General features: G+C 41.8%; 1 protein-coding gene and 1 long non-coding RNA gene across 5 annotated transcripts in view; one reads left to right on the top strand and one right to left on the bottom strand.

Moving 5' to 3' along the window:
• The window catches only part of LOC134352186 (uncharacterized), a 28,770-nt gene extending 24,980 nt beyond the window's left edge, over positions 1-3,790 (bottom strand). The window contains exon 1 of the long non-coding RNA XR_010019358.1: positions 1,062-3,790. This is a non-coding gene — a long non-coding RNA (uncharacterized LOC134352186). The remainder of the gene's footprint in view (positions 1-1,061) is intronic.
• The window catches only part of tbc1d24 (TBC1 domain family, member 24), an 83,598-nt gene that overhangs the window by 25,539 nt on the left and 31,578 nt on the right, over positions 1-26,481 (top strand). For all 4 annotated transcript variants that reach the window (XM_063059460.1, XM_063059459.1, XM_063059457.1 and 1 more), the window contains exon 2: positions 12,133-13,175. In XM_063059460.1, coding sequence (XP_062915530.1) covers positions 12,187-13,175 — 989 coding nt within the window. In that variant the 5' untranslated portion in view covers positions 12,133-12,186. The remainder of the gene's footprint in view (positions 1-12,132; positions 13,176-26,481) is intronic.

The following is a 26,481-nucleotide window of genomic DNA, read 5'->3' as shown; positions in this document are numbered from 1 at the left end:
TAATGAATTTTTAAAACTTGTCTTTTAGCTCTAACTGCTTTTGGTTGGGTTGCTAATAGCTTATTACTTTTATCTCCAAACACATAAAATTGACTTTTTAATTTAAGCAAATTTCTTTCAATAGGATAAGTTAATAATAACTTATATTGTGACTGAAGTTCAACCCTTTGTTTAAGTAAATCAATATTAGGAGGGACTGCATAAGTGTTATCCAAGTCTTTAATTTGTTTTGAAATCCTATCTAACTCTATTTTTGTCTGTTTCTTAAACTTAGCCAAATAGGAGATTATCTGACCTCGCAAATACGCTTTAAATGTATCCCATATAATCAATTTCAACACATCTCCCATATTATTAAAAAGAAAAAATCTTTTAGTTGAATCTCTATAAATTTGACAAAGTCCAAACTTTGTAATAAGTTTTCTGGAAAACGCCAAGGCAAGTTTACATTACTAACATCATTCAATTCAAAAGTTAAGCTTAGAGGTGCATGATCCGAGACAGCAATAGCGATATATTCATACTTCTGGACTTTGGACAAAAATTGGAAGTCAGCTATAAAATAATCAATTCTCGAATATTTTTTATGGACATGTGAATAAAAAGAATAATCTCTATCATTAGGATGTAGGTTTCTCCAAATTTCTATCGAACCATAATCAATTAAAAAGGAATTAATATTCGGTCCATATAGATTAACCAGGACAATCTTTCTATTACAAATTGTTCCTTTAATAATTAAAAATCTACCGTTGATATCTGAGACAATGTCTTCTTGGATAAATAAAATATTAGATTTAATAAAAGTAGATACTCCCTTTGTTTTATTTTGACAAGTAGCATGATATTGAAGGCCCTTCCATGTTTTAAAAAATCTATTTTAATCACCCGTTCTGATATGCGTTTCTTGAACAAAAATTATATTGGGCTGGAATCGATTAATAATTTTAAAAGTCTTCTTTCGTTTATAGGGTGATTCCAGCTACGTACGTTCCAACTAATAACGTTTATCTGTTTAATTACCATAGAATATTATTTTAAACAGGAAAATACACACATACCATCGCGGGCTAATCGAAGATGCCAGTGATGAGTATAACCATATAGAAAACACGCATGCTCCAGAACTCCATAATGGGAAAATAACTGAAAAAAAATCCCACAATAAACCCCAAAGTGCAAAAATACCCCGAATCCTCCCACCATCCCAAAAGATAGAAATCCGGCAAAAGGAAGGAAGAAGCCGGAATGCCTCCCCAAAGAGAAAAGAAAAAGCAGAACTCTGCGTGCGGCTCAATATAAATAGTGATTTAAAAGTTTTTCTCCCAATTCCCCCCTCCCCTTTAGAAAGAAAGTACTTGTCCCTAAGATAAGAAAACCCTGCAGAGAAGCAGAAAAAGAATGTTTATGGTTAATCATTGAAAATATACTAGGGAATGCAAAAACAAGTCTCCAGAATCGTCAAAACAATACTATTAAACCTAAACAATACAATCTCTAACAAGAGAAAGGCACCATTATTCATTCCTTTAGCTTACTACCCAACTTTAACAAAAGAAACTAAAGCTAATTATCTATTCTAAACACTCCTCACTGTATGAGACAGTCTATATAAACTATAAAAGCTATCACTTAATTAGTAAAAGAAAAGGAAGAAAGAAGCAGATAATAAAACCAGTTAATAATCTGTCCACTGTGTTAGTTCACTCCATATACCAAACAGACTTCAAAAAAGTCATTCACTAGTCAGACAAAAAAGTTCAGCTCTTTAAATAGTTCATCGATCAAAGGAAATCCTCAGCATATCAAAAATCTTCAAAGCCTGTTTTCTTTCAGAAAATTATTCAGCAACCCAAATATCCTTCATGCGTCAGCCGACTCCACGATAGAGTTAACAAAGTACGATGCTGCTTGGGGATCGGAAAACACACGAGGTGTAGAATCTTTGGGAAATAATTTTAATCTAGCGGGATAACGAAGCAATGGGAAAAAGTCCCTTTGCATGAGCTATTTTCATAGCTGGGACAAATTTGATCCACTGTTCCATAATTTCCCATGGATAGTCTTCGTAAAAACGGATCTTGGAACCATTAAATTTAAAAACTCTGTTTCTTTGCACATTTTATGATTTGGTCTTTAACTTTAAAGTGAAGAAAATTGACCAAAATTGGCCGAGCTTTACCTGAAATCTGAAAATACGAAATGGAAATTCTATGAGCTCTTTCAATATTGGGGGGCTGAGGTAGAATATCCGGAAACAAAGATTGAAACAAATTGGCAAAATAGTCCAATAAATTCCTACTCTCAGAACTTTCCTTCGGTCCAATAATTCGAATGTTATTCTGACGAGACTTCGCCTCTAAATTGACAATTTTACGTTGAGCCTGGTCCAAGCAGGTTGAAATATCCACAATCTGACGTTTCAATTCTTTAAACTCAGTATTCAAAGAAATAATGTTTTCCTCATAGTCTGAAAACTCTGTCGGAATGACTTCAACTCAGAAGTATTATTGTCTATTTTGTTGTCAAGAGCCATCAACGCACGTTCCAAGCGCTCAGCCCAGACAGGCATATCTTCCGATTTTTCTTTCGAAGTTTTTCCCTTTCCATTGCTGGGTTCAAAAGGCTGCTTTCCACTTCTCAAAGGATATGACATAATGACAACTATTTCCCTCTCAGATCTGAAAAATAAAAGTTAAAAATTCAAGGTTTAAACTGGGGAAAAGGAGGAATTAAAGGCAGCCACAAAATTTATGTATTACTCCATTGAGCCGCAGGCGAAAGTCCATATTCTCTAATCCAGACAGCATCCTGGTAAATCTCCTCTGTACCCTCTCTAAAGCTTCCACAACCTCCCTATAATGAGGAGACCAAATCTGAACACAGTACTCTGTGTGATCCAACCAGAGTTTTGTAGAGCTGTAACATAATCACATGATTTGAACTTAATCCCCTGACCAATAAAGGCCAGAAGACCGTACAAATTTTTAACCACCTATTAACTTGCACTGCAGCTTTAAGAGATCTTTGGGTGAGTATCCTCAGATTCCTCATCTTACACACTGCCAAGAATCCTATTTATCTTGTAACTCTGCCGTCAAGTTTGATCTTCCACAGTGTATCACTTTCTACTTTTCTGGATTGAATTCCATCTGTCACTTCTCAGCCCAGCTCTGCATCCTGTCAATGTCCTGTTGTAACCTGTAACCTACAACCTTCCACACTATCAACCTTTGTGTCATTGGAAGAATTACTAACCCACATTTCCACTTCCTCATTGTCAAACAGTTCCAATTCAGTCAGGCGTGAGGTGTTAAGTAACATTCGTGCCACAACAATGCCAGGCAATGTCCACTTCTGATGATTGGGAAACCTGCATTTGCCTTTGACATACAATGAATAGCAGTACCATTGCTGAGTCACTTGTCATCGATGTACTGTGTGAGGTGATCCGAATGACCAGAAACCTACGACCAACCATAGAAATAGTAGCTATATGAGAGTAATATTCAGGAAGGATAGACATGAAAGAAAAGGAGGTGGGGTGGCGTTGCTGGTTAAAGATGAGATTAACGCAATAGAAAGGAAGGACATAAGCCGGGAAGATGTGGAATCGATATGGGTAGAGCTGCGTAACACTAAGGGGCAGAAAACGCTGGTGGGAGTTGTGTACAGGCCACCTAACAGTAGTAGTGAGGTCAGAGATGGTATTAAACAGGAAATTAGAAATGTGTGCAATAAAGGAACAGCAGTTATAATGGGTGACTTCAATCTACATGTAGATTGGGTGAACCAAATTGGTAAAGGTGCTGAGGAAGAGGATTTCTTGGAATGTATGCGGGATGGTTTTTTGAACCAACATGTCAAGGAACCAACTAGAGAGCAGGCTATTCTAGACTGGGTTTTGAGCAATGAGGAAGGGTTAATTAGCAATCTTGTCGTGAGAGGCCCCTTGGGTAAGAGTGACCATTATATGGTGGAATTCTTCATTAAAATGGAGAGTGACATAGTTAATTCAGAAACAAAGGTTCTGAACTTAAAGAGGGGTAACTTTGAAGGTATGAGACGTAAATTAGCTAAGATAGACTGGCAAGTGACACTTAAAGGATTGACGGTAGATATGCAATGGCAAGAATTTAAGGATTGCATGGATGAACTACAACAATTGTTCATCCCAGTTTGGCAAAAGAATAAATCAAGGAAGGTAGTGCACCCGTGGCTGACAAGAGAAATTAGGGATAGTATCAATTCCAAAGAAGAAGCATACAAGTTAGCCAGAAAACGTGGCTCACCTGAGGACTGGGAGAAATTCAGAGTTCAGCAGAGGAGGACAAAGGGCTTAATTAGGAAGGGGAGAAAAGATTATGAGAGAAAACTGGCAGGGAACATAAAAACTGACTGTAAAAGCTTTTATAGATATGTAAAAAGGAAAAGACTGGTAAAGACAAATGTAGGTCCCCTACAGACAGAAACAGGTGAATTGATTATGGGGAGCAAGGACATGGCAGACCAATTGAATAATTACTTTGGTTCTGTCTTCACTAAGGAGGACATTAATAGTCTTCCGGAGATAGTAGGGGACCGAGGGTCCAGTGAGATGGAGGAACTGAGCGAAATACATGTTAGTAGGGAAGTGGTGTTGGGTAAATTGAAGGGATTAAAGGCAGATAAATCCCCAGGGCCAGATGGTCTGCATCCCAGAGTGCTTAAGGATGTAGCCCAAGAAATAGTGGATGCATTAGTGATAATTTTTCAAAACTCGTTAGATTCTGGACTAGTTCCTGAGGATTGGAGGGTGGCTAATGTAACCCCACTTTTTAAAAAAGGAGGGAGAGAGAAACCGGGGAATTATAGACCGGTTAGCCTAACGTCGGTGGTGGGGAAACTGCTGGAGTCAGTTATCAAAGATTTGATAACAGCACATTTGGAAAGCGGTGAAATCATCGGACAAAGTCAGCATGGATTTGTGAAAGGAAAATCATGTCTGACAAATCTCATAGAATTTTTTGAAGATGTAACTAGTAGAGTGGATAGGGGAGAACCAGTGGATGTGGTATATTAGGATTTTCAAAAGGCTTTTGACAAGGTCCCACGCAGGAGATTAGTGTGCAAACTTAAAGCGCACGGTATTGGGGGTAAGGTATTGATGTGGATAGAGAATTGGTTAGCAGACAGGAAGCAAAGAGTGGGAATAAACGGGACCTTTTCAGAATGGCAGGCAGTGACTAGTGGGGTACCGCAAGGCTCAGTGCTGGGACCCCAGTTGTTTACAATATATATGCAGCATCTCCAAGTTTGCGGATGACACGAAGCTGGACGACAGTGTTAGCTGTGAGGAGGATGCTAAGAGGATGCAGGGTGACTTGGATAGGTTGGGTGAGTGGGCAAATTCATGGCAGATGCAATTTAATGTGGATAAATGTGAAGTTATCCACTTTGGTGGCAAAAATAGGAAAACAGATTATTATCTGAATGGTGGCCGATTAGGAAAAGGGGAGGTGCAACGAGACCCGGGTGTCATTATACACCAGTCATTGAAAGTGGGCATGCAGGTACAGCAGGCGGTGAAAAAGGCGAATGGTATGTTGGCATTTATAGCAAGAGGATTCGAGTACAGGAGCAGGGAGGTACTAGTGCACTTGTACGAGGCCTTGGTGAGACCACACCTGGAGTATTGTGTGCAGTTTTGTTCCCCTAATCTGAGGAAAGACATCCTTGCCATAGAGGGAGTACAAAGAAGGTTCACCAGATTGATTCCTGGGATGGCAGGACTTTCATATGAAGAAAGACTGGATGAACTGGGCTTGTACTCGTTGGAATTTAGAAGATTGAGGGGGGATCTGATTGAAACGTATAAGATCCTAAAGGGATTGGACAGGCTAGATGCAAGAAGATTGTTCCCGATGTTGGGGAAGTCCAGAACAAGGGGCCACAGTTTGAGGATAGAGGGGAAGCCTTTTAGGACCGAGATGAGGAAAAACTTCTTCACACAGAGAGTGGTGAATCTGTGGAATTCTCTGCCACAGGAAACAGTTGAGGTCAGTTCATTGGCTATATTTAAGAGGGAGTTAGATATGGCCCTTGTGGCTACGGGGATCAGGGGGTATGGAGGGAAGGCTGGTGCAGGATTCTGAGTTGGATGATCAGCCATGATCATAATAAATGGCGGTGCAGGCTCGAAGGGCCGAATGGCCTACTCCTGCACCTATTTTCTATGTTTCTATGTAATCCAGGCAACCTTGGCCTCACCTTATCAAAAATTTTCTTTATTCTGTTCCCCATCCTCTGCTTTAAACTTAAAACTGACTCATTTTCTCAGTTTCCCAATTTTGATGGTATTTAGCAAAACATCCACTCCTTTTGCACCTGCCACACATGGGCAGGTTTCTGACATGTGCAGTTTAAAAAAAAAATTTCAGCAAGAGAGTTCTTCCAAATGATATCTCATTAACATTTCTGCCAATGTCAGTAGATGGTTCACAAACACGAGGTCATCTGCAGATGTTGTAAATCCAAGATACACAAAATACTGGAGGAACTCAGCAGGCCAGGCAGCATCTATGGAAAAGAGTACAGTCGACGTTTCAGACTAAGACACTTCATCAAGACGGGGGGGGGGGTCGGAAATGAGTAAGAAGGTAGGGGAGGGGAGGAAGAAGTACGAAGTGGTAGGTGATAGGTGAAAACTGGGAGAGGGAGAGAGGGAGGGGTGAAAAAAGGAGCTGGGAAATTGGTGAAAGAGGTAAAGGGCTGGGGAAGGGAGGATCTGATAGGAGAGGGTAGAGGAAAGACATGGAAAAAAGGGAAGGGGGAGGAGCACCACAGAGAGGTGATGGACAGGTAAGGAGATAAGATAAGAAAGGGAAACAGAAATAGTGTAAGAGAGGGGACGGCAATTACTGGAAGTTTGAGAAACTGACGTTCATGCCAGGTTGGAGGCTATTCAGAGGGAATGTAAGATGTTGCTCTTACAACCCAAGTGTTGCCTCATTGTGACAGTAGAGGAGGCCGTGGACAGACATGTCGGGATGGGAAGATGGTTGTTCTTCAACCCGCAACCCAGAAGCTGCGATGACTGTATAGGTTGAAAGATTTCTCAACTCATGAAGTTTCTAAGGTGGGGGCTTATATGGGAGGCAGGGTTTGAGGGTCGGCACAACATTGTGGGCCGAAGGGCCTGTACTGTGCTGTACTATTCTATGTTCTATGTTAAAAACTGGCAAAGTTGTAAATCTGGTTACTGTTGATGTTCTGCCTGCTGAGACGGGGGCATCTAAGTGAAGTTTCTATGTTTTGGTCAGTAGCACCATATTATTGCACCACACTTAAGCAGTATTGAGCAGAAGCACTGAATTCAGAGCAAGCCATCCTATTTATAATAGGCATCATGGTAGTATAGCTGTTAGTGCAAAGCCACTACAGCCCTGGGGTGTTGGAGTTCCCGGCATCATCTGTAAGGAGTCTCTATACATCCTCCCCATGGAATGTGTGGGTTTTCTCTGGGTACTCCAGTTTCTTCCCACAGTCCAATTAACTGAATAAGTTAATTGTTCATTGTAAATTGTTCCGTGATTAGGTTCCGGTTAAATCAGGGTTGTTGGGTGGTGCGGCTCAAAGAGCTGAAAGGTCCTGTTTTCCTGTGTTGTGCGTGGAACCTGCTAGTATTCTTGCTCTTGATTGCATAAACTGCAACATGCAAATTCAAGTTTAATTGTCATTCAACCATTCCTATGAATAAGCCAAACTAAACAGAACTAGCAGACACACACTGCATATAGCACATAGATAGAAACACACTCTGCTGACCCACGACTGTGCAGCAATACACAGCTCGAATCACATCATCAAATTTGCCGATGACACGACCATGGTGGGTCTCATCAGCAAGGACGACAAGTCAGCATACAGACTGGTGCAGCGGCTGACAGACTGGTGCAGAGCCAACAACCTGTCTCTGAATGTGAACAAAACAAAAGAGATGGTTGTTGACTTCAGGAGAGCACGGAGTGACCACTCTCCGCTGAACATTGACGGCTACTCCATTGAGATCGTCAAGAGCACCAAATTTCGTGGTGTTCACCTGGCGGAGAATCTCACCTGGTCCCTCAACACCAGCTCCATAGCCAAGAAAGCCCAGCAGCGTCTCTACTTTCTGCAAAGGCTGAGAAAAGTCCATCTCCCACCCCCCATCCTCACCGCATTCTCCAGAGGATGTATCGAGAGCATCCTGAGCAGCTGCATCACTGCCTGGTTCGGGAATTGCACCGTCTCGGATTGCAAGACCCTGCAGCGGATAGTGAGGTCAGCTGAGAAAATCATTGGGGTCTCTCTTCCTGCTATTGCAGACATTTATACCACACGCTGCATCCGCAAAGCTAACAGTATTGTGAAGGACCCCACGCACCCCTCATACAAACTCTTCTCCCTCCTGCCATCTGGCAAAAGATACTGAAGCATTCGGGCTTTCACGACCAGACTGTGCAACAGTTTGTTCCCCCAAGCCATCAGACTCCTTAATACCCAGAGTCTAGACTGAGATCTACATCATTTATTATTATATTGTAATTTGTCCTCTACTGTGCCTATTGTCTTGTTTATTATTTATTGTACTGCCCTGCACTGTTTTGTGCACTTTATGTAGTCCTGTGCAGGTCTGTAGTCTAGTGCAGTTTTTATGTTGTTTCACATAGTCTAGTGTAGCCTTGTGCTGTCTCACTTAGTCTAGTGTAGTTTTGTGTTGATTCATGTCGCATCAGGGTCCTGGAGCAACGTTGTTTTGTTTTTTCTGTGTACTGTACCAGCAGCTTATGGTCGAAATGACAACAAACTTGACTTGATATACAGTCACAAAACAGTAATATAGCCCACTGGATGCACTGAGGTGGTCTAACATCAAGTCATTATAACATGGTGATGGCACTGGCCTTTACAACAAAGTTTTTGCCACCAACTTTCTGGGTGCACAAGAGGATTGGCTATTTTTAATGGATCCTGGGAAGGTTCCTGAGTCCAGCATAAGACAGTGACATCTGTGGATTAGTGGAGGCAAAAATCAATGTAGAAGTGCACTAAGTGGCCACTTTATTAGGCACACCTGCTCGTTAATGCAAATATCAGATCATCCAATCACGTGACAGCAGCTCAATGCATAAAAGCATCCAGACCTGGTCAAGAGGTTCAGTTTTTGCTCAGACCAAACATCAGAATGGGGAAGAAATGTGATCTAAGTGACTTTGACTGTGCAATGATTTTTCGTGCCAGAAGGTATGGTGGGTATCTTAGAAACTGCTGATCTCCTGAGATTTTCATATACAAGAGTCCCTAGAGTTTACAGAGAATGGTGGAAAAAAACCAAAAAAAAATTCAATAAGCAGTAGTTGTGTGGGTTAAAATGCCTTGTTAATGAAAGAGGTCAGAAGAGAATGGTCAGACACTGGTTCAAGCTGACAGAAAGGCAACAGTAACTTAAATAACCACATGTTCCAACAGTGGTGTGCAGAAAAGCATCTCTGAACACACAATGTGTTGAAATTTGAAGTGGATGAGCTACAGCAGCAGAAGATTATGAACCTACACTCAGTGGCCGCTTTAATGGGTACAGGAGGTACCTAATGATGTGGCCACTGACTATATATTCTATTGAACACTACTGTAATTGTTTAGTGAACTGAGGGTCAGAATGCAAACTTGGTGCCTGACACTAGAAATGTAAGAGAAACCCATAAGTATTTCCAGAGCATGCAAATAACCTATTTCAATCAACTTCAAACATTTGGTGCAACACAGTAGTGTAGCTTTACAGCACCAGCGACCCGGGTTCAATCCCCTCCACTGTCTCTAGGGAATTTGTAGTTTCTTCCCGTGACCATGTAGGTTTCCTCCAGGTGCATCCTACCACGTTTTAGTAGGTTAGTTGGTCATATGTAATTAGGTGGTGTAGGCTTATTGGGCTGAAAGGACCTGTTACAGTGCGGTATCGAAATAAATAATGAAAAAAGCATGTTTGGATCATATGAGCACACATAATTTGGCCTTGAAGTTTGAACCTGTAGTACTGCGATAACGGAGGAGCAAAGGGAATGATTATATGCTTGTAAACATATTTCAAACTGAAACAGTTACTTACAGATGTCCTTACAGTTGTCACTATCTTTGCTGTGACCTAGATATGAGCTCAAAGTTTAACACCTGTTTATGCTACTTTGAAAGTAATTGTTTGCAATAAAGATCTCCAGATATTGTCAGTTGATCCAAGCTCTGACATTTGAACACTGTGTGTTGAAGTGTAAACACTAATAGGATGGTGAAACTTCATCAGTTCCACAATCTGAAACAGTGGCACTGTTGCTGATCTCTTTCAACTGTGCATAAAACTACATGAGTGTATTTTGGATAATAAAGTAGATTTTTCCAAATGCTTTATTTTTTTTTCTTTAAAAGTATTATCTTCCCACACATTAAAAAATATATTTATATTGGGAGCAAAAGCTGCAAATGCAAGAAATCCAAAATTAAAAACTAATTTTGAAGCAGTTAACATCGTCAGTGGGGAGCGGGTTCTCTTCTCACTAATGCTACTGATTATTGATATGGACTGATTATGTATAATTCAAAGCATTAAAAAGCTTTCTTGTAAAAACAAAATTAAAGGGGAAGGGATTACTATTTGGCCCATATTCTTATCTGCATTTTCAGGATCAAAATCAGTTTTATTATTACTGACAAATGTCATGAACTTTGGCTATCTCAGTAAATATAAATATTTACGACAAGGTTGGATAAATTTTTGCATAGTAGAGGAATTAAGGGTTTATGGGGGGAAAGGCAGGTAGGTGGAGATGATCTTATTGAATGGTGGAGCAGATGGCCTACTCCTGCTGCTATTTCTCATGTTCTTATGTTTTGCGTCAGAAGTACAGAGATTTACTCACTAGTAGTTTTGTGCTGGGTGTCTTTTCTCTCTCGGTGCAATACTTTAGCTTGCTATGATGTAGGATAAATGAAGTTCTCAATGTTCTCAAGTACATTGCAACTAATCTATTAGATCTGAGGTGCTGGCATCATTGTGTGGGCAAACATGACAGCTAATTTAAGAACAGCAAGATTACAATGTTTAGATAGAAAACTGAATGGAAGTTATGAAATGAGTATACTAAACATAGAACAATACTGCGCAGAAACAGGCTGTTTGTCCTTCAGTGTCTGCACTAATCATGATGCCATACTAAACTAAATCTGTTCTACATACACATCAACTGTACCCTTCCATTCCCAGCTGGCACATTGTGGGCCGGAGTACTGCACTGTGATGTTCTACGTTCTAAGGATGCAGTGAAGATAGTTCCCTATTTAAAACTAATTTCAAAATAAATAGTCTTTACATTTCAAAGAGGAGGATTTTCTTCTGGAGCGGTTATAAATTTTTGGAATTCCCTGCCTCAAAGGTGGTGGTGGAAATCACGTTCTTTTTTAAATAACATTTTTTTATAAGATTTGTACTTGTTAACAAACTCATATTTTTCACATTTACTGGTAGAAAGCAGTATAGCAGCTAACCTAACGGTTTATCACCTTCCTTATTTCTCATTGGCTAAGTATTACATTACATGATGTAATTGTTTTAATTATGTAGTCTATTAATTCATCACTATCTAAAGAACGTCTTATCTATAAAAGTTATATCTCTTTTGGAACCACCATCTTTACTCCTGTGTCTTACACCCCTTAGCAGTAGTGTCTTAGTGTCGTTTCTCAGCTCTTTACTTAGTTTGCTTAGTATCGGTGTGTTTGTTTGTACTTTAAAATGAACTGAAATTCTTGAATTAAGGCTGCTCGCTATTCTTGACCCCTGGAGGAACCCTAAGGATCAGAAATTAAACTGAGATCCAACAGTGGTAAAGTCACTGAATGTATTCAAGACTGCTTAACAGAACAAGGTGTCAAGAGACATGGGGAGAGCGTGGGAAAGTAATGTTGAGGCTAAGATCAGCCAAGGTCTTGTGGAATAGTAAAGTAGAGACAAGGGCTACTCCTGCTTCTGTTTCTTATGTTCTTATTTAATATCTTCCTTAGATGCTATTGGTATAGTGGGTGTAAAATGCTAATTTGTTTTTTTCCCTTTTTTTTGGCCAGCAATGAAAAACATGCATCATCCATAAAGACTGAACCCTCCACCCTGGTAGAGCAATGGAAGACTCGGTGAAGTCCTTGCCCATGACTGCTTCACAAGGGAATCAGTTTGTGGCCTGGGACAAGATGACCAATGTGGAGAAGGACTGCCCTGTGATGCCAGCATTCATAGATGATGACATGTTAAAACAATTTGCCAGGCAAGGATATTGGGCAAAGAACCACTCTCTAAGGGGCAAAGTCTATGAGCAAATCATCAAAGCTGTCCCATGCAGGACTGTGACTCCAGATGCTGAGGTCTACAGAGATATTGTGGAGAAAATCACTTGGAAAAGAAATGCTTCCACATTATCACTGCCAGAATTTGTGGATGGCAGCACCATCCCAAACTATTGCCTGAATGTGAATGGAATTGGTGCAGTTAGGAAGATAGTGGTGTGTATTTCCAGCCAGTTTCCAGATATCTCTTTCTGTCCTGTGCTTCCAGCCATCGTGGCGCTGCTCCTGCACTACAGTGCAGATGAAGCAGACTGCTTCGAAAAGGTCTGCCGTCTCCTTGCCTGCAATGACCGGACAAAACACTTCTTCGACCAAACCTTTCTAGCCTACAAATCCTCCTGCATGACTTTCGGAGACTTAGCTAACAAATACTGCCCGGGAGCTCACAAGTTGATTGTAAGTGCTTCAGAGGATGTACTAGAAGTTTACTCTGATTGGCTGCGATGGATATTTGGAGACTTCCCCTTTAACTATGCAGCTCGTGTGTTGGATATCTTCTTTGTTGAAGGATGTAAGGTCCTGTACAGGGTGGCACTAGCTCTCCTCAAGTTCTTCAACAAATTCAGAATCAAACAGCTTGGGAAATCTGCCAATGTTCGAGCTGACATTCAGAGCTTTGCCCAGGGGATCAGCGAACACATCTCAGTTGAGAAGCTGTTGGAGAAGGCATTTTCCATTCGTCTATTCTCCCGTAAAGAGCTCCGTTTACTCAGAGATGCTAATGAGAAAGCACTGAAGAAAAAGGGTGTCACTGTCAATCAAAAGAGGTATTGAATCTGGCTCACAAGAGGTTCTACATTTGCTGGTAATCCAGAGCAACACACACAACGCTGGGGGAAGTCAGCATTATGAAAGGAGTAATCAGTTGATGGTTGGAGCTGAGACCCTTCATGAGTCCTGATGAAGGGTCTCGTCCCAAAATACTGACTGTTTATTCCTCTCCGTAGCTGCTGCCTGACTGCCTGACCTCCTGAATTTCTCCAGCATTGAATCTGGTTTATTGCCATATTAAAATACTTACTTTAACCTCAGGATTATGATACCTAGCTCCCTAATAAAATATTTTCTTCCAAACACCCTGAAGGCATAATTTCAGTTAATTTTGATTCCAGATTCTTTCCGTCACTATTAACTGAAGACAAACAAAGTATTCAAACCACATTTTTTGGAGTGGAGAGATAAGAGATTGCAGATACTGAAATCTAGAGCAAAAAATAAACTGCTGGAGAAACTCTGTAGATCAAGCAGCAGTGATCAAGGCAAAAGCATGGTCGACATTTCCGGTTGAGACCCTGCATCATAGCATAGAATATACAGAAGTACAGCACACTACAAGCCCTTTGGCCCATGATATTGTGCCAACCTCTTAACCTACTCTGTCAATCTAACCGGTCTCTCCCACATAGCCCTCTATTATACTATCATCCATGTGCCTATCTAAGAGTCTCTTAAATGTCCCTAATATATCTGCCTTTACCACCACCCCTGGCAGCACATTCCATGCACCCATCACTGTCTGTGTATCATTTTAAAAGACTGCCTCTGGCATTTTGACCTTCCCCCATACTTTCATCCAATCACCTTAAAATTATGCCATCATATTAGCCAATATGCTTGGGAGAAAAATGTGCTGACTGTCCACTTTTTGCATCTTATCATGTAGTTCTGTCTCTCTAGTGATACATAATCTGCTGGAAAAACTCACAGACAAGACCTCTGTTATAAGATTATTAAATGGTTCCCTGGTACAGTGAAATGTGACAAAATCAAAAAGGGTGAATACCAGACTGGAGATTTTGTATTTGAATGCGCTCAGTATACGGAATAAGGTCGATGAACTTGCAGCACAGTTGCAGATTGGCAGGTATAATGTAGTCATCACAGAATCATGGCTGAAAGATTATAGCTGGGAGAATGTCCAAGGATACACATTGTATCGAAAGGACAGGCGGGAAGGCCAGGGGTGGGGGGTGTGTGGGTTGGTGTTGTTCGGTTGGTTAAAAATGAAATCAAATCATTATAAAGAGGTGACATGGGGTTGGAAGGTTTTGAATCATTTTGGATTGAGCTAAGAAACTGCAAGGGTAAAAAGACCCAGATGGGAGTTGTATACAGACCCCCAAGCAGTAGTGAGGATATGGCCTATAAATTACTAAGAGAGATAGAAAATGCATGCCTAAAGGGCAATGTTACAATAGTCATGGGGGACTTTAATATACAGGTAGACTGGGAAAATCTGATTGGTGTTGGATTACAGGAGGGGGAATTTCAAGAGTGCCTACCAGATGGCTTTTTAGAGCAGCTTGTGGTTGAGCCCACTAGAAAATCAGCTATTCTTGATTTGGTATTGTGCAATGAACCAGAATTGATTAGCCCGGTAAAAGAACCCTTGGGGGAAAGTGATCATAATATGATCAAATTCACACTAAAATTTGAGAAGGAGAAGCTAAACTCACATGTATCAGTATTACAGTGGAGTAAAGGGAAATACAAAGGTGTTGACCAGAATTGATCGGAAAAGAACTCTGGCAGGGATGACAGCAGAGCAGCAATTTTTGGAATTTCTGGAAACAATTTGAAAGGCACAGGATACAGACATTCCAAAGAGGAAGAAGTACCCCAAAGAAAAGGTGACATAACCGTGGCTAACAAAAGAAGTCAAAGCCAAAATAAAAGCCAAAGCAAGGGCATATAATAGTTCAAAGGTTAGTGGAAGTTAGAGGATTAGGAAGCTGTCAAATACCAACAGAAGGCAACTAAAAAATGTCATTAAGAAGCTAAAGATGGAATACGGAAATCAGCTAGCCAGCAATATTAAAGGGGATACTAAAAGTTTCTTCAAAACATGAAGTGTAAAAGAGAGGCAAGAGTGGATATTGGACTGTTGGAGAAATAGTAATAGGGGGACAATGAAATGGCAGACAAACTGAATAAGTATTTTGCATCAGTCTTCACTGTGGAAGACACTAGCAGTATGGTGGAAGTTCCAAGTGTCGGAGGTATGAAGTGTGTGAAGTTACAATAACTAGAGAGAAGGTTCTTGGGAAACTGAAAAGTCTCAAGTTAGACAAGTCACCTGGACCAGATGGTGTACACCTCACAGTTTAGAAAGGTGGCTGAAGAGACCATGGAGGCATGAGTAATGATCTTTCAAGAAACACTAGATTCTGGAATATTTCTGGAAGACTAGAAATTTGCAAATGTCACTCCACTCTTCAAGAAAGGAGGGGGGGCAGAAGAATGGACTATGGGCTAGTTAGTCTGACCTCAGTGGTTGTGAAGAATTTGGAGACTATTATTAAGAATGAGATCTCGGGGTACAAAGTGGCTTCCTCAAGGAAAAATCTTGCCAACAAGAACCTGTTGGAATTCTTTGAAGAAGTAATAAGCAGGATAGGCAAAGGAGAATCATTTGATGTTGTGTACCTTGATTTTCAGAAGGCCTTTGACAAGGTGCCACAGATGAGGTAGTTTAACAAACCATGAGCCCGTGGTATTGTAGGAAAGATTCTAGCATGGATAAAGCATTGGCTGATTGGCAGGAGGTAAAGAGTGGGAATAAAGGGAGCCTTTTCTGACTAGCTGCCAGTGGCTAGTGGTGTTCCACAGAGGTCTGTGTTGGGACCGATTCTTTTTACATTATATGCCAATGATTTGGATGATGTAATTTATGGCTTTGTTGCAAAGTTTGCAGATGATATGAAGATAGGTGGAGGGGCAGGTAGTTTTGAGGAAGTAGAGAGGCTACAGAAGGACTTAGACAGATTAGGAGAATGGGCAAAGAAATGGTAGATGGAATACAGTGCTGGGAAGTGTATGGTTATGCACTTTGGTAGAAGAAATGAGAGTTGACTATTTTCTAAATGGAGAGAAAGTACAAAAAACTGGGATGCAAAAGGACTTGGGAGTTCTTGTATAGGGTTCCCTAAAGGTTAATTTGCAGGTTGAGTCTGTGGTGAGGAAGGCAAATCCAATGTCAGCATTCATTTCAAGAGGACAAGAATATAGGAGCAAAGATGTAATGTTGAGACTTTATTCAGCACTGGTGAGGTCTCACTTGGAGTATTGTGAGCAGGTTTGGGTCCCTTGTCTTAGAACGGATGCGCTGAAACTAGAGAGGGTTCAAAGGAGGTTCATAAAACTGATTCCAGGATTGAATGGTTTATCATCTGAAGAAGCGTTTGATGGCTCTGGGCCTGCGTTCACTAGAATTTGGAAAAAAGAGGGATTAACTCATTGAAACCTATGGAATGGTGAAAGGTCTTGATAGAGTGAATGTGAAGAGGAAAGTTTCCTATGGTGGGAGAGTCTAAGACCAGAGAACACAACCTCAGCGTACAGGGGTGTCCTTTTGAAAAGGAGTTGTGAAGGAATTTTTTTCAGCCAGATGGTGGTGATTCTGTGGAATGTTTTGCCACAGGCCGCTGTGGAGGCCAAGTCTTTATGTATATTTAAGGAAGAGGTTGATGGATTCTTGATTGGTCAGGGCATGAAGGGATATGGGGTGAAGGCAGGGGACTGGGGCTGGGAGGAAAATTGGATGAGACATGATGGCAGAACAGACTAGATGGGCCAAATGGCCTAATTCTGTTCCTATATCTTATGGTCTTATGACTTATGATCTACCTTGTTAGAACCTTGTAGCTCATTGACTATCTGCACTGTACTTTCTCTGTAACTAACACTTTATTTTCCATTCTATTACTGCCTCGGTATAGCAACCACCCAAATCAAAGGACCAACCAGACATATTCTCATTCATTCTCTCTCTCTCTCTCTCTCTCTCTCTCTCTCTCTCTCTCTCTCTCTCTCTCTCTCTCTCTCTCTCTCTCTCTCTCTCTCTCTCTCTCTCACTCTCACTCTCACTCTCACTCTCACTCTCACTCTCACTCTCACTCTCACTCTCCCCACCCCCACCACCCACCCATCAGGCAGAAGATACAAAAGCTGGAACACATGCTCAAGGACGGCTTCTGTCCCACTGTTACCAGACTGTTCAACTGTCCCGTAGTGTGATGAGAATGGGACTCTTGATTTCATAGTCTACCTCATTATGACCTGCATCTTATTGTCTACCTGCACTGCACTTTCTCCGTAACTGTAACATTTTATTCTCCATTCTGTTACTACTTTTCCTTGTACTAACTCAGTGCACTGTTGTGATGAAACAATCTGTATGGATGGCATGGAAAATGGAAATTTTAACTGTTCCTCAGTGCATGTGACAATAATAAATGAATTTACTACTTTACTACTGGAGTTTAGAAGAATGATGAGCCATGTAAGACGGTTAATATAACTTGTGCAAAAATAGAGTACAAAGAGTACTAAAGAAAAAATTAATTTCTATGTTTTTTTTAATGTAATTTCTTAGAACAATTCAACAAAGTTTTATTGTGTACAGGCCCAGGCTCAAATCTACTTAAATGGTGATTATTTTTAGATATTTAGCGCATCCCAGCTTGTGTTGTTATGATTAGTGAGTCAAAGCATATACGTTTGGGATGTGGGGTATACACTGATTACTTTTTTTTTCTTTCTTTCATTACGTCCGTACTCCTTATGGCATCCAAATTTGTACCTGTGAAACCGTGAACTCGATGTCCAATTTACAGAGAAAGGTAGGCTATGAAAAAAAGTTTCTCTAAAATTGGGAATTCTCTGGTCCCTCACTCCTACACATCCACACCAATTCACTTGCTTCTTGGCTAGAGTTTACAAAAGAAGTCCAAGTCGGATGCCTGCTCTGTCACTGAGCAGTAGAATTTCAGAGGACCCACATTTTTCTGCTGGCTAACAGGCTTGATCATCCATCTCAGTAGTCGGTGACAGTGAGTGAGAAGAGTAGTGTCTCATTTGGGTTCAGCACCCCTCAGAGGGAGAAGAGTGGAAGAAAAACTTGTTCAAGTTTATTGTCATTTGACAGTACATAAATGCAACCAAACGAAGCAGTGTTCCTCCGGACCACAGTGCACCCACAAAACCTTATGCCACACATAGCACATGAAACAAAATGTTACCATAAGAATGTTAATAAAGTATAACTCAAAGTGCATATAGTATGCAGCACAAGTAAACAGTAGTAGACAGCTTGCTGTCCCAGTGATGAGACCTCAGTGGTGGTAGGGTATTCATTGGTTTCACAGTCTGAGGGAAGAACCTGCTACCAGTCTGGTAATCCTAGTCCTGATGCTTCTGTACCCCCGTCCTGTTGGTAGTGGGTCAAAGAGATTGTGGGATGGGTGGTTGGGATATTCACAATGCTTCAGGAATGCTCCTGGTAAACATCACAAATAGTGGGGAGAGAGTTGGTCTTCATTGATTTTTGTTTAAACAGGAGAATGCATTCACTCATCTTTTGTGGTGCTGGGTGAATAATATTTATAAATTCATGAATGGAGATTGGAGGTTAATTAGTGTTTCACAGTCCTGTAGACAACTGAACTTCTATGTTCCCAGTGGATTTGTATTACTGTATTTCAAATGATATCATAAACATAAAAAATATTAAGTTCACCATATTGCCTTGCCCCAGTCACTGGGCCAGTGTTGTCTTCCTCCTTCCTTTCCAGTCCTAAAGAAGGGTCTCGACCCGGAACGTCGACTGTTTATTCAATTCTATAGATGCTGCCTGACTTGCTGATTTCCTCCAGAATTTGTGTGTATTACTGCTGTTTCCAAGTTACTTCAATATTGCCCTTCTATCTCAGAATCAGATTTAACATATGTCTCAAAATTTGTTGTTTTGCAGAAGTACAGTGCAATACATAAAACGTTCTATATATTTTTAAAAATTAAATTAAATAAGTAGTGCAAAAAGAGTAAAGATAATGAAGTGGTGTATATGAGTTCATTATCCATCCAGATCAGAATCAGGTTTAATATCACTGGCATATGTCATGAATTTTGTTGACTTTGTACAATGCAGTACATAATACCGTGAATTACAATAAGTAGTAAGTATTTATGTATTTGTGTGTCTGTAGAGCAAAAATAGAAATAAAAAAGTAGTGAGGTAGTGTTCATGGGTTCAGTGTCCATTCAGAAAACGGATGGCAGAGGGGAAGAAGCTGTTCCTGAATTGTTGAGTGTGTGCCTTCATGCTTCTGTACCTCCTTCCTGATGGTAGCAATGAGAACAAGGCATGACCCTGGTGATGGGGGTCCTTAATGATGAACACTGCTTCTTTGAGGCATCGCTCCTTGAAGATGCCCTGGATGCTATGGAGCCAAGTGCTCATGATGGAGCTAAGTTTACAACTCCTTGCAGCTTACTTCGATCCTGTGCCCCCCCCCCCCCACCTCTGTACAGTACCAGATGGTGCTGCAGCCAGTTGGAATGCTCTCCATAGAAACTTGTGTGTTTTTTTGGAGACATACCAAATCTCCTCAAACTCCTAATGAAATCTAGCTTCTGACATGCCTTCAATATGTTGCAACAACTCATCCTCTGTGCCATTAACTGCTACTGTTCTGAACAGGAATTGCTCCAGTTCTCACACATGAAAGAGAAACTCTGTAAATGCATATACATTCAATTATTCGACCCAATTCAAACCAGCACACAACCCAATATCTCTGAATTTAATGTATCAGGTGTGATGATTACCCTAGCCACCTTCAAGTGAGAATATGCAAATCCAACTTTGCTAAAGGAGTTAACTAAAATGCTGTATATTTGTCTTTGATCTTTTTGTGTTTTAGCAGCTTTTGACTATTAATGTTGAGTTGAAAAAGAGCTGATGGAATAAAGCTTAGCTGCCTCTGTAGTCATGGGACATTTGCAAAATGTATGAATTTATGTAAGGTCTGAAGAAAAAATGAAGACAGATTTGAGGGAAAGAAGTCCTAACTCCAGAGAAAGAAAAGTACTAGTCTTCCCTCTATGTGAGCACATTTTATTTGGGGTCCTTTTCTCCTCTTTCAGTTGCTAAGGCAGCAAATGGTACAAACAACAACCACTGGTGTAAAAGTTCCCTTGCAGAGACGGTTCAAAATAAAATTTATTATCAGAGTACATACATGCCACCACATACGACCTTGAGATTTTTTTTCTGCAGACATACTTAGCAAATCTGTAGAACAGTTGCTGTAAACTTCAGGAACTGTTAATTGTATACAACCGGTACAAATGCAGATATAACTAAATAACGAGCATGAAATAACAATATGTCAGAGTCCTTAAATGAGTGTAACTATACCCTTTTGTTCAAGAGCCTGATGGTTGAGGGATAGTAACTGTTCTTGAACCTGGTGATGCAAGTCCTGAGGTTCCTGTACCTTCTACCTGATGGCAGCAGCGAGAAAAGAGCATGGCCTGAGTGGTGGGGATCTTTGATGGATGCTGCTTTTCTACAGCAACGTTTCATGTAGATGTGCTCAATGGTTGGGAGGGTTTTATCCATAATGTGCTGGGCGGAATCCACCTACCTTTTTTAGGATTTTCCACTCTATGCACTGGTGTTCCCATACCAGGTCATAATGCACCCAGTCAGCACACTTTCCACCACACAAGTTTGCCATGGTTTTCGATGTCATGACAAACCTCTTCAGTCTCCTGAGGAAGTAGAGGTGCTGTTGTGCTTTCTTCACAATTATATTTATATGATGGGTCCAGGACAGGTTCTCTGAGATAGTGACACCCAGGAAGTTAAAGTTACTGACCCTCTCCACCTCTGATCTTCCAATGATTACTGGCTCATGGACCTCTGGTTTCCCTCTTCTGAAGTGTACTAACAGTATTGATATTGAGTGAGAGGTTGTTGTTATTACACCAGTCAGCCAAGTTTTCAATCTCCCTCCTGTGTGCAGATTCATCACCCCCTTTGATACAGCCCACAATAGTGGTGTCGTCAACAAACTTGTATATGATTTTGGAGCTGTACTTAGCCACACGGTCATAGGTGTAAAGAGAGTAGAGCAGGGGGCTAAGTACACATACCTGCAGTGCTTCTATGCTGATGGAGATTATGGAGGAGATGTTTTTGCCAGTCTGAACTGACTTGGGTCTACAAGTGAGAAAATCCAGGATCCAATTGCACAAGGGGGTTATTGAGGCCCAAGTCTTGGAGTTTACTAATTAGTTTTGAGGGGATGATGGTGTTAAATGCTGACCTGTAATTGATAAATAGTATTCTGATGTATGCACCTTTGCTGTCTAGATGTTCCAGGGTTGTGTGAAGAGCCAACGAGATAACATCTTCTGTAAACCTGTTGCTTTGGTAGGTGAATTGAAGCGGATCCAAGTCACCATTCAGACAGGAGCTGATGTACTTCAACACCAGCCTCTCAAAACACTTCATCACCGTGGATGTAAGTGCTGCTGGGCGATAGTCATTTAGACAGGTTACCATGCTTTTCTTGGGCACTGGTATGATTGAAGCCTGCTTGAAGCAGGTGGGTACCACACACTGCCAGACCAAGAGATTGAATATATCTGTGACTACACCGGCCAGTTGATTGGCACATGTCTTCAGTGCTCAGCCTAGCACTCCACCCGGACCGAATGCTTTCCTTGGATTCACTCTCTTGAAGGCAGCCCACACATCATCTTCAGATACTGAGACCAAAGGATTATTGGTAGACTTTGGGGTATGCAAAGGTTCCTCTTTGTTCTGGTGGTCAAAGCAAACATAGAAGGCATTGAGCTCATCTGGAAGTGAAACGAAGCTGTCCCCTATGTTGCAAGATTTAGCTTTGTAGGAGATTATGGCATACAAATCCTGCTGTCAAGCATCCCTCATTGATTCCAGCCTAGTCCGGATCCTCTACTGCCCAAGAGATGGCTTTCCAGAGATCATATCTGCACCTCTTGTAGCATTTTTGATCTCCAGACTTGAATGCCTCTGATCTGGCTCTCAGCAGGTTCTGGATTTCAGTGCTCATCTAGGGCTTCGATCAGGGGAAACCCTGAATGATTTTGTGGGGACACACTCATCTACAGCTGTTTTAATAAAGTCTGTAACGAGCCTGGTTTAGCCATTCAGATCCTCAGATGAGATCTTGAACATGGCCCAATCCACTGACTCAAGCAATCCTGTAACCGTTCCTCAGCCTCCTGCAACTACCCTTTGGTTGTCTTGATCTCTGGAGCCTTGCTGTTTAGGCTCTGTTTGTATGCAGGTAGCAGGAGTACAGCCAAATGATTGGACTTGTCAAAATGCGGTCTCTGGAATGAATGATAGGCATTCCTTATCGTAGTGTAACAATGGTCTAGTGTGTTTGGACCTCTGAAGCAACAAATTATGTACTGGTGATAATTGAGTTCTACTCATTTAAGAATGTTGGAATGATCAGGGCATGACTGCACAAGCACGTGGATATCAGCCAGGTAGGACAGCGAGAAGAGTTTAAATGGAGACAGCTTTATAGAGCGGGTGTTGGAGTAGAGGGAGGCAGTAGGAAGGCTTTGGCTCAATGGGACCTCGGTGATAACGGGTTGAGGAGAGGTAGGTTGCCTGTGTAGAATACAGACAGGCAGTGTGTGTCTGAGGCTAGTGTTTTGTGCTTGGTGTCAGATGTAGGAAGTCCTGGACAATCCCAGCTTCTCGGACGGCCACATCTGCGCCAGGTGCGTCGAGCTGCGGCTCCTTAGGGACTGCGTTATGGAACTGGAGATGCAGCTCGATGACCTTCGTCTGGTCAGGGATAGTGAGGAAGTGATAGAGAGGAGCTATAGGCAGGTAATCACGCCGGGCCCTTGGGAGACAGATAAGTGGGTAAGTCAGGAGAGGGAAGGGCAAGAGTCAGATGCTAGAGAGTACCTCTGTGGCTGTCCCCCTTAACAATAAGTACTCCTGTTTGAGTATTGTTGAGGGGGACGGCCTACCTGGGGGAAGCAACACTGGCTGTGCCTCTGGCATAGAGTCTAGCCCTGTGGCTCAGAAGGGTAGGGAAAGGAAGAGGATGGCAGCAGTGATAAGGGACTCTATCATTAGGGGGTCAGACAGGTGATTCTGTGGACGTAGGAAAGAAATGCAGATGGTAGTTTGCCTCCCAGGTGCCAGGGTCCGGGATGTTTCTCATCGTGTCCATGATATCCTGAAGTGGGAAGGAGAACAGCCAGAGGTTGTGGTACATATTGGTACCAGCAACATAGATAGGAAAAGGGAGAAGGTCCTGAAAACAGACTACAGGGAGTTAGGAAGTTGAAAAGCAGGGCCTCAAAGGTGGTAATCTCGGGATTACTGCCTGTGCCATGTGACAGTGAGTATAGGAATAGAATGAGGTGGAGGATAAATGCGTGGCTGAGAGATTGGAGCAGAGAGCAGGGATTCAGATTTCTTGATCATTGGGACCTCTTTTGGGGCAGGCATGACCTGTACAAAAAGAACAGGTTGCACATGAATCCCAGGGGGACCAATATCCTGGTGGGGAGGTTTGCAAAGATTATTGTGGAGAGTTTAAACTAGAATTGCTGGAGGGTGGGAACTGAACTGAAGAGACGGAAGAAGAGGCAGTTGGCTCTCAACTAGAGAAAGCTTGGAGACAGTGCAAGAGAGAGGATAGGCAGGTGATAGAGAAGGGAGGCGCTCAGACCGATGGTTTGAGATGTGTCTATTTTAATGCGAGGAGTATTATGAACAAAGCAGATGAGCTTAGATCGTGGATCAATACTTGGAGCTATGATGTTGTGGCCATTACAGAGACTTGGATGGCTCAGGGGCAGGAATGGTTACTTCGAGTGCCAGGCTTTAGATGTTTCAGAAAGAACAGGGAGGGAGGCAAAAGAGATGGGGTCATGGCACTGTTGATCAGAGATAGTGTCACAGTTGCAGAAAAGGAAGAAGTCATGGAGGGATTGTCTACGGAGTCTCTGTGGGTGGAAGTTAGGAACAGGAAGGGGTCAATAACTCTGGGTGTTTTTGATAGACCACCAATAATAACAGGGACATTGAGGAGCAGATAGGGAGACAAATTCTGGAAAGGTGTAATAATGACAGGGTTTTCCCAAATATCAATTAGCATCTCCCTAGAGAGAATGGTTTAGATGGGATGGAGTTTGTTATGTGTGTTCAGGAAGGTTTCTTGACATAGTATGTAGATAAGCCTACAAAAGGAGAAGCTGTACTTGATCTGGTATTTGGAAATGAACCTGGTCAGGTGTCAGATCTCTCAGTAGGAGAGTATTTTGGAGATAGTGATCACAATTCTATCTCCTTTACCATGGCATTTGAGAGAGATAGGGACAGACAAGTTAGAAAAGTGTTTAATTGGAGTAAGGGGAAATATGAGGCTATCAGGCAGGAACTTGGAAGCATAAATAGGAAACAGATGTTCTCAGGGAAACATAGGGAAGAAATGTGGCGAATGTTCAGGGGATATTTGTGTGGAGTTCTGCATAGGTACGTTCCAATGAGACAGGGAAAGGATGGTAAGGTACAGGAACCGTAGTATACAAAGGATGTTGTAAATCTAGTCAAGAAGAAAAGAAGAGCTTACGAAAGGTTCAAAAAACTAGGTAATGATAGAGATCTAGAAGATTATAAGGCTAGCAGGAAGGAGCTTAAGAATGAAATTAGGAGAGCCAGAAGGGGCAATGAGAAGGCCTTTGCAGACAGGATTAAGGAAAACCCCAAGGCATTCTACAAGTATGTGAAGAGCAAGAGGATAAGACATGAGAGAATAGGACCAATCAAATGTGACAGTGGAAAAGTGTGTGTGGAACCGGAGGAGATAGCAGAGGTACTTAATGGATACTTTGCTTCAGTATTCACTACGGAAAAGGATCTTGTGATTGTAGGGATGACTTACAGCGGACTGAAAAGCTCGAGCATGTAGATATTAAGGAAGAGGATGTGCTGGAGCTTTTGGAAAGTATCAAGTTGGGTAAGTCACCGGGACCGGACGAGATGTACCCCAGGCTACCGTGGGAGGCGAGGGAGGAAATTGCTGAGCCTCTGGCGATGATCCTTGATTCATCAGTGGGGATGGGAGAGATTCCAGAGGATTGGAGGGTTGCGGATGTTGTTTCCTTATTCAAGAAAGGGAGTAGAGACAGCCCAGGAAATTATAGACCAGTGAGTCTTAGTTCAGTGGTTGGTAAGTTGATGGAGAAGATCCTGAGAGGCAGGATTTATGAACATTTGGAGAGGCATAGTATGATTAGGAATAGTCAGCATGGCTTTGTCAAAGGCAGGTCGTGCCTTACGAGCCTGATTGAATTTTTTGAGGATGCGACCAAACACATTGATGAAGGTAGAGCTGTAGATGTAGTGCATATGGATTTCAGCAAGGCATTTGATAAGGTACCCCATGCAAGGCTTATTGAGAAAGTAAGGAGGCATGGGATCCAAGGGGACATTGCTTTGTGGATTCGGAATCGGCTTACTCACAGAAGGCAAAGAGTGGTTGTAGACAGGTCCTATTCTGCATGGAGGCCAGTGACCAGTGATGTATGTCAGGGATCTGTTCTGGGATCCCTATTCTTCGTGATTTTTATAAATGACCTTGATGAGGAAGTGGAGGGATGGGTTAGTAAATTTGCTGATGTTACAAAGGTTGGGGCTGTTGTGGATAGAGTGGAGGGCTGTCAGAGGTTACAGCGGACATTGATAGGATGTAAAACTGGGCTGAGAAGTGGCAGATGGAGTTCAACCCAGATAAGTGTGAGGTGGTTTATTTTGGTAGGTCAAATATGATGGCAGAATATAGTATTAATGGTAAGACACTTAGCAGTGTGGAGGATCAGAGGTATCTTGGGATCCAAGTCCATAGGACAGTCAAAGCTGCTGCGCCGGTTGACTCTGTGGTTAAGAAGGCATACTTGTGCATTGTCCTTCATCAACCATGGGAGTGAGTTAAGAGCCAAGAGATAAGGTTGCAGCTATATAGGACCCTGGTCAGACCCCACTTGGAGAATTGTGCGCAGTTCTGGTCGCCTCACTGCAGAAAGGATGTGGAAACTATAGAAAGGGTGCAGAGGAGATTTACAAGGATGTTGCCTGAATTGGGGAGCATGACCTATGAGAATAGGTTGAGTGAACTCGGCCTTTTCTCCTTGGAGTGACAGAGGATTAGAGGTGTATAAGATGATGAGAGGCATTGATCGTGTGGATAGTCAGAGGCTTTTTCC

Source organism: Mobula hypostoma, chromosome 9 (assembly GCF_963921235.1).
Source record: "Mobula hypostoma chromosome 9, sMobHyp1.1, whole genome shotgun sequence".
NCBI lineage: Eukaryota > Metazoa > Chordata > Chondrichthyes > Myliobatiformes > Myliobatidae > Mobula > Mobula hypostoma.
The sequence above is the reverse complement of the archived record's forward strand: the minus strand, read 5'-3'. Positions and strand labels throughout refer to the sequence as shown.